A 12,676-nucleotide genomic window follows, 5' to 3' on the forward strand; every position below is an offset into this window, starting at 1 on the left:
TTATACCCACCAGTGTTCTTCTCATGTCTCTGGCATGCCTGGAAGTTGTGGATTGAGCCCCAGTACAACTTCTGGCATAACTAATTTCCAACTAAATTTAATGAAGGTTGATTGCAAATTACCAGTAGTAAAAAAAAAACAAACCAAAAAACAAACAAACAACAGTATGAATACCCAATACACATTCGAGAGAAACAGCGCTCCACTCACGCCTGTCGGAGCAATTGTTTTTCACGTACTCGCTACCAGTAGTTATACCTTTGTTCAATTGCAGTTATTATCTATACATTTTCATCCAAACATCTTTCTCTACAACTCATCATGCTCAGCCTTCTTGTCCTCAACCGACGCAGTCTTGGGGGCCTGCTGCTTGAGGTTGTAGATGCTGATGTCAATGGTCTTCTCGGCGTTCTTGAGCATGTTCTCCAGCGCAGCAATCTGCCGCTTCTGGTTTCGCTCAGCCACCTCGGCCACCTTGGCAATCCGCTCCTGTCGCTCGGCAATGTTGGCCCTCATCTTCTCAAGGGCGGCAGGATCGGGAGACTCGTCCTGGGCCAGAACCTGCTGCAGGAAACCAATAGAGTCCATCAGCTGGTCGGCAGGAGAAGCCTGGTCCTCAAACGCCTCCTCGGAGAACTTGTGGAAGGTCTGGGGGTCGATGCCAAGCATTCGGAACATGTCGTCCTCATCCTTGGGAGGAGTTCCGAGCTCGGTCAGCTTGTCGGACAGCCGCTGGATGGTTCGGGTGATTCCGGCAATCGCAGTAACGTCCAGACCGGGAGCAGAGGGAGCCTCGCCGCCGTTAAGCTCGTTGAGCATGTCCTGCAGGCCCATGAGGGTCTCGAGGTGGCCGGAAAGATCAGCAGAGTCGGAAGAGTCGCCGCCTTCAGCAGCTCGCTTCATCTCCCGCTCAATATCCTCCTCACTGGGCACATCGTTGCCACTCTCCCGGGCGAGCTGGGCAATGTTCTTGATAAGATCGTTGGCATCCTTAAGCTGATCAAGCACGTCCTCCTCGGCCTGGCTAGCAGCCTTGCCGGCAGCCTTCTTGGCCTTCTTGGCCTTCTTGCCAGCAGCATCAGCAGCTCCCTTGGCAGCATCTGCGGCCTCGCCGGCCTTGACACCGGCAGCAGCAGCAGCCTGGTCCACAAACTCGCCGGCAGCAGAAGCAGCAGCAGTAGCCTTATCGGCAATAGCCTCACCGGCAGTCTTGAAAAAGTCCTCCAGGGGCTGCACCACAGAGAGCTTCTCAGTGAGCTCCTGGATGCCTGCAGTGAGACCGTCTTCCTCGAACCACGCAGCAGCGTCCTCAATCTTCTTCTTGATGTCGGCAACCTTGTCCTGGTCAACGGCGTCCTCAATCAGATGCTTGATGTGATAAATGGTGGACTCAAGCTTGTTGGCGGCGTCGGAGGTAGCGAGTCGCTCGGCGTCCTTTCGAGCGAGCGATCGCAGGTGTCCGGAAATCTTGAGCTTAGCAGCAGAGGTTAGAGGCTTGGTGCCGACGAACCGAGTCTTGTGGGGGACGTACCGGGAGGTATCGACCTTCTTGGAGGCCTTCTTGGAGTCCTTGGAGTCCTTGGAGTCCTTGGCAGCCTTAGCGTCGCCCTCAACTGTCTCACCCTCGACAACCTCCTCTTCAACAACGACATCCTCCACGGGGTCATCCACGGTGACCTCAGCATCAGCCTCGGCATCGCCGCCCTTGCACACAACCTTGGCCTTACCGACCTTGATGGTGCCAGAAAGAGTCAGGTCAAAGGGCACGTGCAACTCAGCGGACTTCTCGCAATTGAGCTCCTTCTTGATGGCGTCCATATCCCGCACATCAAGTCGCACAAACGAATCACCGTCCTCAAGCAGGTACAGGTTGGCGTTGCCAATCTCGGAGATGTCGAGCTTGGACACCACACTCTCGCCCTGGGCAGCGCCCTTGGAGAAGACGTTGGCCTTTTCGGACCGCAGAATCTCGTCCTTGGCGCCAAGAACGTCGAGCCGCAGATCAAACTCGTGGGGGGTTCTGTCAATCACCTTGATGTCTCGCGACTTGAAGATGGAGGAGATACCGACACCTCGAAGCAGAGAACCGAGCACAATGGACTCATCAGTGTTGACATTCTTGGAAATGGGTACGTCGCCAAGCAGCTCCTTGAGCTTCTCCTGGATGACGGGGGTTCTGGTGACACCACCGGTCAGGATCACAGACTTCACGTCCTTGAGAGCCACGGGGGAGTCGGCAAAGCCAGCGAGCGCCTTCTCGAGGGGTCCGTTGAGTCGGGTCGAAATCTTCTCAATGCTCCTGACATAGTCATCTCGGGTGACAGTGGTCTTGAAGTCAATACCGTTGTGCACGGCCTCAATGGACACAGACACCTCCTGGTTGGCCGACAGAATGGCCTTGGCCCGCTCGGCCTCCTTCCACAGCTTGGCAGCGGCCTTGACGTCTCGAATGAAGGTCTGCAACTGCACCTTGTCCTTGTTCTGTTCCATGAAAGAGGCGGCGAGAATCTTGACCATCATGTTGGTCATGTCTTGGCCGGCGAGAGCCTCGTCGTATCCCACACCCTCAATGTCGATGACGGGGGTTCCGTTAACGTCCTGGACGGAGAAGAGGGTGGCGGAGGCGGAGCCAGCACCCATGTCGTAGACCACGTGGTACTCCTTTTCGTCGGTGAATTTTCGGGTGGACACGTAGTTGACGGCGGTGGCGGTTCCATCAGAGACGAGAGCAATGAGCTTGAGGCCGGCGAGATCGACGGCATCAGCAAGGGCGAGACGCTGGGAGTGGGTGAAATGGGGAGGAACGGTCATGACCACGTCCTTGACGGTGTCAGTGTTGGACTTGGATTGGGTCTTGAGCATGTCGTCAGCTCGAGACTTGATATCACTGATCTGCATGGCCAGCAGCTCCTCTGCGGACCACTCTGAGTCCTTGACCTGGAACGCAATGGCCGACCGCGACGAGTTGGATGGAACGGCCATGCACGCGGGTCGCATCTGTGTGTACTCCTTGTAGTTGGGGTTGTCGAGCTTGGGCCGTCCGCCCAGCAGTCGCTTGTGGTAGAGAACCACGTCGCTAGGGAACCGGGGCTCCATCAGCACCGCGGGCGAGCCGTAGACCCGCTCGAGTCCAAACTTGGAGTCGGCCTTGCCCTTGAAGCCGATCGCAGAGGGCTGCTTTCGTTTCGAGTCCTGGGTCAGCACAATCTCAAAGTTGATTCCGGGCGACAGCAGGGCTGCTTTTGTGTACTCCTGGCCGTAGTCGATGGCCAGCACCGCCGCGAGGGCCGTGGCGACCATGGCCGCCAGCTGGATGATGTGGGCGACTTTCATTGTTTGTCGTGATGGTGAGGAGGAAGAGTGTGATGTGTGAAGAGGTGCGCAAAGTACGCCCGCGACACGTAGCCTATCTTTAGAGTTGGGGGAGGGTGTGGGTGCGAGAGGCGGGGTGGTTTGTAGCAGGGGCAGCGGATATCGCAGAGACTAGCGGGTTGCACAGAAATGATCTCTTTCCCGAGATGTATCCAAAGGTCTATCGCGAATCGTGACAATTCTCGCAATGGACACTCTGGATCAACCCACCCTCCGATCACCACCACACCTCACTACTGCTAAACCACAACCTAATTACCTATCGGTCTCTACCGAAGGTGGGTCAAGAGGTGGCAAGTGCAGTGGCAAAAGGTGGCGAGAAATCCATACACTACACGTAGAGACTCCGAGCCGAATCAACGGACACGTGTCGACAAGTGACACTGATTCAAACCACTGAGCCAGACGGAGCGTACCCTCGTCATTCCGACCCTGTCTTACCAGGACATGGTGTGCCAGCTACCTGATCCATACTGTAACTACAAGTAGCTACTACGAGACTTGTACTCGCGCCGTAGCCATGGTCACACTAAAGCCTCGGCTACTGTAACAAGGGTGTGGGGTCTGGACAGAGACGCGTGTTATGGATTTTTTCAGTCGATTCGTGCCAGCAGATGCGTTCCCATTGTCTCCCACAACCGTTCTCAACCGTTTTCAACCGTTTTCCAGGGTTTGCTGTCAGCTATACCCCGACTACAGTCTCTGACAGTATGATGACAGTGCAGAAGCTTAGCCCGAGGAGTGGTTATGGGTTGACTTCAGTTAGCGTGTGTAAGTACATACTGTAGCGCACAATGGCTATACAGGGGTAGTTTGGTTTTCCGAAACTTGATTGGCTCATTGGAAGATCAGTTTCTGGTGCTCTTGCTACCAGTACGAGTAGGTGCGACTGGGGGCGAGTAGATACGACCAAGGTACGAGCAGAGATACTCTTTCTTGCTGTCCATGCTCCTAAAACTGACAGTCAGTAGAGCGTAATGGCAATGGAGTTTCCCGGTCTAGGGTCGATGAAGGGCGATAAAAAACATACCACGCGATTCAGAATTCTCGTCTGATTCTGATGATGCTGTGAAGGACGCTTCATGGTGTTTTTTTTTGTCCAATTGTCCGCAAAGCGGAGTTTCTCCAAAGCCTGGACTCCGAAAGCCTGGACTCCAAAAGCCTTTTTTCCAAGCCTGATTTGGCGGAGATGGGGGCTTGGTTCCTTAACGATTCAATACGCTCTACTAACGATGCGAGATGGAGTAGTACCGGTACTGTACTCGTAATTTACTGATATGTACTCCTACTTGTCGACCCGGAGCTTCAAACTGCAGTTTCCAAATGGAGTTAGCAGATCAGGAGGGAAGGCAGAACATGTGAATACTGTTCGTACTGTAGCTGTAGTACATAAAGTACAGTAGCAATTCTTCCCTACGTATCGTGGAACATACAGTACCCTCGAACTCGATTGCTACACTGCCACAGACTCAGATCGCGGAAAGTCCAATAAATGGTGCTCTATTACAGGCGATATCTTGCTACAAGGACCGGTGGATCGGCGCAGTTGCCTCCCACAGGCGCAAAACGTGCTGCCAGAACGGGACCAATCTGGGCCGAAAGGGAAGCTGTCAAGGGGTAATTCAAAAGTGAATCTATAGCATTGCGCAATGACAAGGCAATAAAGGGCCAAAACGAAAATAATAAAAAAACAAAACAAGTAGATAGCACCTCTTCAGACTACCAACCATCTTACTATGTAGCTACAGTACTTGTACAAGGACTTGTAGACAGGAGATACACGGAAACGTGCAATTGTTGATCGACGCAAACCATTGATTGCGGCCAAATCACTCCAGTAATGAGACCGGCTACTTGTAGATCAGATACCAATTAATTACCGTACAAGTATCGTTAGGTACATACTGTATTCGTAGTAATCATGTCAATGTCATACACTCACTGTCATGCACCTGCACCTTCACCTGCATCAGGAACAGGCGAGATGGGATACATGGAGATACATATATTTGCATGAGCGGCCAGGACCGCGGAGAGAGAGCTTGCTAAGAAGCAATTCGAACGGAGTTGGCAACAATCAAACGAGGCCAATTCTGTTAAAAAAACAAACAAACCACCCACGCCCCCCTTGGGACCCTCCTCACGTGACTCGCCACTAACGTCCGACCAAGCCTCCTGTCCACTCGCGCATCACGCGCTGAGACAATATATCCACTTTGGGTAAGTGCAAAGCTGTTTTTTTTTGAGGGGAGGTGAGGAAACTAGGGCGTTCAGATGTCGACAGTGCAACATTAAATCAATAGCCCTGTTAACGAGCACGAAGACAATCAAATCCGTTAGTCCACACCACACGCCCACATACATACCGTTTGGGGGTGCCTGCAACGTCCACAATAGGACGATTGTATACCTTTTTGGTATTTGCATTTGTGTCACCTCCAGTGAAGAAAATGGAGGGCGTGGGAGTGTGGAGAGAGGGCCCCGGGTTGTGCTACACAAAGACGACGTTTGGAAGCAGTGTCCGGAGAATATATAAGGGTGACGTTTCGCACATTAGGTGTGGTGGCGGTACAGTAGTGGTGTGTGTGTGTGTGTGTGTGTGTCGTTGCCTCAGTCACTCGCCCACTTGCTCACCTGTACTTGTCAGTAGCTTGTTGGTTGGTTTCGCGCTTGCGCCCTTTGATCGCGTACCCAATAAGGCTCACCTGCATTTGCGCCAATTCTAAACTGTGGAGGCAAAAAGGCTAACCTTCGGCATGACACTACAGGAATCTGCAACAGGCTAGATATCGGGACAAGACCAGATACGTCTTTGACCTCGTTTCCCCGTCAAAAATTGCATGTCCGACAACGAGAAGCTGGCCGCGGCGATGCGCACGCGCCTCAACTTCGCCATGGTCAAGGTCCAGAAGGGCTGGGAGGACCGGTCCATTGACCAGATAGAGGAGGCGACTAACCACCAGGACCAGGCCAAGGACAAGATACACACACACACAGACAAGAAGGGCGCACAGATACAGACACAGTCACAGACACAGTCACAGACGCAGTCACAGACACAGACAGACAAGAAGGGCGCACACACACAACCCCCCCGCAAGACCCACGCACGCAGCGACATCTCCGCCGCAGCAATAGGTCGCACGGTGGGGGGCACAAGTCCGGTCAAGGAGCAGGCGGCTTCATCTTCTGCTGGAGTGCGTTCGGCAGACTCGTCTCCAAGGGTCTCACAGGCCTCATTTGCAGTGCCGCAGACGGCCAGTACCGGCCTGGGACTGTCAATACCGACCTCTCCGACGCCACGAAGGCGGCCCTCCAAGCGGGGACACCGACGCTCGACCTCGGACATTCTACACAACTCCACTGGTGGAGTGTCCGGCGTCTTCAAGGTCGACAAGCCCCAGGAGAGGGCGTGGGGCACTCCGGCGCAGCCAAAGCAGTCACCCCAGAAGTACCACGCCCAGATTCAGCACAGCTACCCGCCCAACTCTTACCCGCCAAACACCTACCCTCAGAACACTTACTACCCCCCTCCTCCCCCACCACAACAGCATAGTGGTATCCACTACCCTCCACAGCACTACCCTCCTCCTCCTCCGCCGCCTCCCCCGCCACAAGATCACGGATCTCCTACAGTCACACCTTCAGGCATGGTGCACCACTCCCCACCGCACGCCTTGGGCCAGGCCTTCCAACCCCAGCCTCCACAGCCGTCCCCCCAACATCAAAGACAGTACAATTACACCCACGCCCCGCCCTACGGATCGCCACCTCAATACAGTCACCAGTCGCACTCGCCAACACGCCCGTCACCGCTGCATGGACCGCCACAGACGCCTCCGACGTCCAATCCCACGTCAGCATCGGGAACCAGACCCACGCTGGCGCCTCTACACGTGTCGCTGCCGCCGATATCCACGTCCATCAACTCGCCAACGTCTGCGCCTGACAGAGTCACCCTGCCGCCCATGCGTGCTATCTACGAGCCGGTGATGCCGTATGGGGACGTTACGAGTCCCCGAGCGCATCTTCCCTCTCCCGCGCCTCATTCACCGGGCCAGAGAGAGGTCGATGACGATGCTGCAGAGTCGTTGATGTATTTCAGCTCTCCGAGAAGGTAACCGATCTGGTTAGGTGGTTGGGCGGTATTTGCCATCAGTCATCATGATTACGTTTTGATTACGATTACTAACAAGCTAACCGGACTAGGTGCTGACTCGAGACTGAGACATACTATAAGCGTCTATAAGCGTGGTTCTCTAGCGTGGCCTAAGAGCATCATGATCCATAAGCATTATATTTATACTTTAGATGTAGAAGACGGCAGTCTTATGATGAGCTTTTTGTGCTGTAATCAAGAAATGGTGGCAACATGTTCTTTTGTCCCCGTCTCTCGTCGCTTCTTCTTCATGCTGGTGGCAGTATCTCCCATGTGCTGCCTGTACAGATGTGAAACAGAGGCCCACTTTCAGAACAAAGACTGAAACAGATTTGCCTCTTATGGAAAGACCCTTTATTATCGCTTGTCGAAATTAATATCTCTTTTTATTATCGCTAACGTTTGCTTCTTAATTCTAGAAGGTCTCCTGAGCGTTTGAGATTACTAATCAGATGTAGTTGGGCAGATATGGATGAGCTCATTACAGCTGACCACCGAGTAGAGTAATAGGAAGCTGGCCTACTCGCAATTGCACTCGTACTTGTGTGCAAGATCTAGGCCTCACCCCTTAGAATGTCGAGTAATATGTCAACTATTGAGAGTTAAATTTGGTAGATTTTGTTCCTGTGTTTGGCTTATCACGACAACAGGTTACCAGAGGCTGATTGAGCTGAGAAATGAACCAAGTATTCAGAAGGAGAACAAAATAACCGGTTCCCAATTTTTGGAGCAATTGGAGCCTTTCTGGGGACGATCTGATGTGGTATGTTGTAGGCTATAGATCAAGTGTTAGTTGGGAACTAGTTGGGGGTTAGTTTAGAACAGGCAAAACTAGCAGTTTCTCCAACTCTCCTTTTTTTCCTCACAAAGGTCGGGGGTTTTCTCCACATTATATCCAGCAGACAGACAAGGTGGATGGTATCGTTTTTACGGTGCGCCCACATCTTTCTGAAGAGCAGGTGATACGTTGTTCTCTTCGATTTTGCTGAGGAGTTCGGGCATGTATACATGGAAGAGAAGACTACATGTTCCTGAGATGTACAGAAGCTTCAAGACAAGTAATAATCGACCTATGAAAGACACAAGAATTGCTATCATTAACGATTGATCTCAATTGATCCAGAAGAGTTCTCAGGCCTTCACTTCTTTAGCTGTACGCGGAGCTATAGACAATCTACAGGAACTGTCATGACAAGTTACAATTGGAAAACAAGTAGATCCATCGGCTCAGAATCAAACAGAGATCCCAATTGCGGTTTCAAACCAGCTTTGATGATACACGTACAATCTTTGGAGATATCTACTCTTGAGTACATACAAGTAGCACCCTATCAGGTTATACAAACGTGGAAGTCAGAGACAAGTGTACCTACAACACAAGTCGATGATTTCTTGTCCAAAACAAAAACGGATGCCGCAGTGATATTCGCCCCAGCCCAGACATTCCGCTGATATCTTCCGATTTTGTTCACCCCCCAAAAAAATTCCACCCATTCTCAAGATTGACATTCATTTCATACCATCACCTACTTGTTTTCCGCTCGCTCCGCCTCCTCACGCTCCTTCTTACGTCGGTTTACGTCCCAGTTGTGCACACGGGCAATGTTCACCTCAACGGTGGTGATGTTTTCTCTCAGAAACAGCACATCTTCCTCGGCGGTGTCGTAGCCTCTCTTGGCACCCTCCAACCGCTCACTCAGCAGCTGCTTGGCCTCGGCAACATCGTACTCCAGCATCACGTTGGCGCCCAGCCACAGATAGACAGACTGAATGCCGCTCGCCTCGATCTTGGCTTCTGTGTACAGCGTGTCGTTGAGCTCGTAGTTGGTCACCACGTCTTCGCCGGCCGAACCCTTGAGCTGCAGAAACTCCACCATCTCCAGCGACTTTTGGATGTCCGGAATCTTCTCCTTGAGCCCGGCCTGCCGCTGTAAAGTCGTCATTTCCATATACTTGTACTTTTGCAGCATTTCCTGGAATTTGTCGAGCGATTCCTTGACGCCCGACTTGCTCACAAACTCGGCCACATTGTCGACGAAGGGGGCCCGGGGAATGCCGCGGGGGTTTGTGTCAGGTTCAGAGGACGCAGACATTGTGTGTGAGTGATTGTGTAACTGGAGTGATCTGTAGTGTGCGATCTGTGATGTGGTGATCTGCAGGCGGAAGTTTAGGGAGTTGGTGCAGTCAGTTTGAAGAGTAGTTCCACAAGTCACAATTTTGTATGAAAATGGGCTATGATTATTACACCATTGGAATAGCTGCAAATTTACTGATGGAAAGATACATGTTCCACAACATTTTTCTTGCGAAAACAACCATAGAGGACAACAAAGCACCGCCCTAACTCATGTACTAAGTGTGTATACCTTTACTTGAACTTAGTTAAGATACTTAGTTAGACGTTACGACGACATTACCCACATCCTCAAGCGTTCTATGGTGACTGGAAAATACCAAAAGATCAAAGAAAACCAGAAAAGAAAACTGTTTTTCATTGACCTGAAAAAAATCCAATCAAGTAATGTGAGAATTTCAATCTCTTCTGTTCTGCACCAGTACAATAAATCAAACCGTCAAAACCTGTCCAACTGAGAAGATAACTGAATCAGAAACAGTTAATTTACTCATATAATTGCAACCTATAAAAAAATCTGTGATTAATATCCATGCACTCCCCCAATATTGCGATATTTGGATCCGCTCGTTCCTCAGTGCAGACGCGCTGAGTGTTGAAAAGACACCAAAGAAGACACCAAAGAAGACACCAAAGAAGGACTTTGCCAGAAACCCGTTGAGATTGCTCAGTTAACAAATTGTTGGTGAGTTCATTTACTATCGGATCAACATTGGTTGTTTTTTTGATAAAGAACCACGAGGACTTCATGGAGTAAACATCATTTGCTGACTAAAGTATACATTCAAGTTAGATGGAGTCCTCCAGCAAAATAGATTGTAAGGAGACATTTGTTAGTTGCCACGTGACGGATGGAATGGTTATTATTCAAAATCTCTGATCGGGTGATTACCCGTGGTGATAGAAGTGGTGTGTGTAGTTGTCACTTCAAAGTGAAAACTCCAAGATAGAATCCGAAATTGGGCTCGGAAAGAGGAAGAGAAATCCCTGGATGAACTCAGCAGAGGGTTTTAACCGCAATTATCTTCTTTCACTTCTCTCCACCGTGTCTCTTCAGCCACTTGTAGACATGTCTCCATTCCAACTACACCTCAACCAATATCCTAACGATCTCAATCTTTTTGTTAATCAGAATCATTCCAGCCACCCCAACAAATTACTTGACCTGACAACCAAATCCGAAACGGAGAAAATAAATCCTCAAATCACAAAATCATATAACACAAAACCACCAAAAACCCCATTGCTTTTCCTAATCCGTCTTTTACCCCTTGCTACCTCTTCGAGATGACTTTGGAGCTTGCCCAATTTTTTTTTATGTTAGTCTAAACCCTAAAAATAAACACCTTGCCAAATTGGGATTTCCGAATAGCCGTCAGTTTAGCCAAAGTGAGTGCAGCAAATAGATGCACCACTTCGAATCGAACCGACGGTGATTAACAAACTCAAATAAGGTTTTGATTATTAATTTTGTCATTTTTTTTAGGGTAAAAAGGAACAATGACAGTAAACGATATTATGGCATATCGAGACCCAGAGTGATATAACCAATTTCTCTGCGATATTCCTAGACCCTCAAATAACCCACAACATCCCCTCTACGCCCATTCTCACATGACTTTCACAACATGTTGGAGGAGGGTCCCAATTTCGCCAATCTGGTTAAGGTTTGTCCCAATTTGTAATTCACGTGACGTGACTGCTCTTTCAAATTTTCAGTTGGGACTCCTCCCAAGTATCTTAATTTCTCTCTGCAGTCTCTTCATCTTCGACAAATCATTCACCATGGGAAAAGACTCTTTCACCAAGAAGCACCAGAAGCATTCTAACCGAACTGCTCCCAAGTCCGAGAACGTCTACCTGACCCTCCTGGTCAAGCTGTACCGATTCCTGGCCCGTGAGTGCGAGTGAGGACGTGTTATTAATGACATTGTCCAAGCACAGAAATGTGCGGAGCGTGAGCACTACGGAGAGGTTGAGAGTGGGTCTATGCATGTGCTGTGCGGTGGCATCTACCGTACTATTACAAGTATGGTACTTGTGTATGGCACAGTTGCGTTGCCCGAACTCCCTCGACATGCCACGTAGAGTGGTGCCAGAATCAAGACCCATCTTGTTTTGGGATTCTATTGATACGGCATCACAGTCGAATTTTGACATTCGGCCTTTTATTTCGTTTTCTTTTTACTAACTCAGGACGAACTGACTCCAAGTTCAACAAGCGGGTTCTCAAGGGTCTTTTCCTCTCCAAGGTCAACCGACCCCCCGTCTCCACTGGCAAGATTGTCGAGAACCTCAAGGTCAAGGGCAATGCTGACAAGATCGTTGTTGTTGTCGGCACCGTGACTGACGATCCCCGACTCGTCGAGTTCCCCAAGACCACCGTCGCTGCCCTCCGATTCACCGGCACTGCCCGAGCTCGAATCGTCAAGGCTGGCGGTGAGGCCCTCACTCTTGATCAGCTTGCTGTCCGAGCCCCTACCGGCGAGAACACTCTGATGCTGCGAGGCTCCCGAAACGCCCGACAGGCTGTTCGACACTTTGGCTTCGGTCCCCACAAGAACAAGGCTCCCCGAGTTCTGTCCAAGGGCCGAAAGTTCGAGCGAGCTCGAGGTCGAAGACGATCTCGAGGTTTCAAGGTCTAAGCAATTGGACTTTGAACAAGATCAACATAAAAAATGTATATTTAAGCATACCATATTTGAAATAGCGAGTCCAATGGCGTAGGAAGAATGTACAGACTTGCAGAGAGTGCTGACACCAAGTACAAGTACATTAGACCTCTAGTGCTGGTTTCCAGTATGGTCGGAACTCTTGAGCTGTCTACGCCTGTGGTGGATGTGCCAGTAGATCCACATCAAATAGAAAACTCGATTCACATTTGTCTATAGTTCTTGGCTGAAGTCGTAGTACAGTGCAAGTACCTGTACACGTACGAGTATCATTGGATCCCCTACAAGTACTTGTATGTACCGTACCGCTCGTAAACTACAGTACTTGCAAATCTGACC

The 12,676-nt window shown here is 50.5% G+C and overlaps 4 protein-coding genes across 4 annotated transcripts; 2 read left to right on the forward strand and 2 right to left on the reverse strand.

The window, feature by feature from the left end:
• Positions 1–309: 309 nt before the first annotated feature.
• Positions 310–3,333, reverse strand: YALI1_B11853g (uncharacterized protein; the record flags this gene model as incomplete). The annotated part of the gene is made up of 1 exon (XM_500654.3): positions 310–3,333. The coding sequence occupies one exon, from the start codon at positions 3,331–3,333 to the stop codon at positions 310–312; it is 3,024 nt and encodes a 1,007-aa protein (XP_500654.1).
• Positions 3,334–5,822: 2,489 nt separating this feature from the next.
• On the forward strand, positions 5,823–7,493 carry YALI1_B11878g (uncharacterized protein; the record flags this gene model as incomplete). The annotated part of the gene is made up of 2 exons (XM_068282053.1): positions 5,823–6,014; positions 6,336–7,493. The coding sequence occupies 2 exons, from the start codon at positions 5,823–5,825 to the stop codon at positions 7,491–7,493; spliced, it is 1,350 nt and encodes a 449-aa protein (XP_068138154.1).
• A 1,564-nt stretch (positions 7,494–9,057) lies between these two features.
• YALI1_B11916g (uncharacterized protein) lies at positions 9,058–9,624 on the reverse strand (the record flags this gene model as incomplete). The annotated part of the gene is made up of 1 exon (XM_500657.3): positions 9,058–9,624. The coding sequence occupies one exon, from the start codon at positions 9,622–9,624 to the stop codon at positions 9,058–9,060; it is 567 nt and encodes a 188-aa protein (XP_500657.1).
• A 1,826-nt stretch (positions 9,625–11,450) lies between these two features.
• YALI1_B11934g (60S ribosomal protein eL18) lies at positions 11,451–12,310 on the forward strand (the record flags this gene model as incomplete). The annotated part of the gene is made up of 2 exons (XM_500658.3): positions 11,451–11,562; positions 11,862–12,310. The coding sequence occupies 2 exons, from the start codon at positions 11,451–11,453 to the stop codon at positions 12,308–12,310; spliced, it is 561 nt and encodes a 186-aa protein (XP_500658.1).
• Positions 12,311–12,676: the final 366 nt, after the last annotated feature.

The sequence above is a fragment of the Yarrowia lipolytica genome, chromosome 1B, assembly GCF_001761485.1.
Source record: "Yarrowia lipolytica chromosome 1B, complete sequence".
Lineage (NCBI taxonomy): Eukaryota > Fungi > Ascomycota > Dipodascomycetes > Dipodascales > Yarrowia > Yarrowia lipolytica.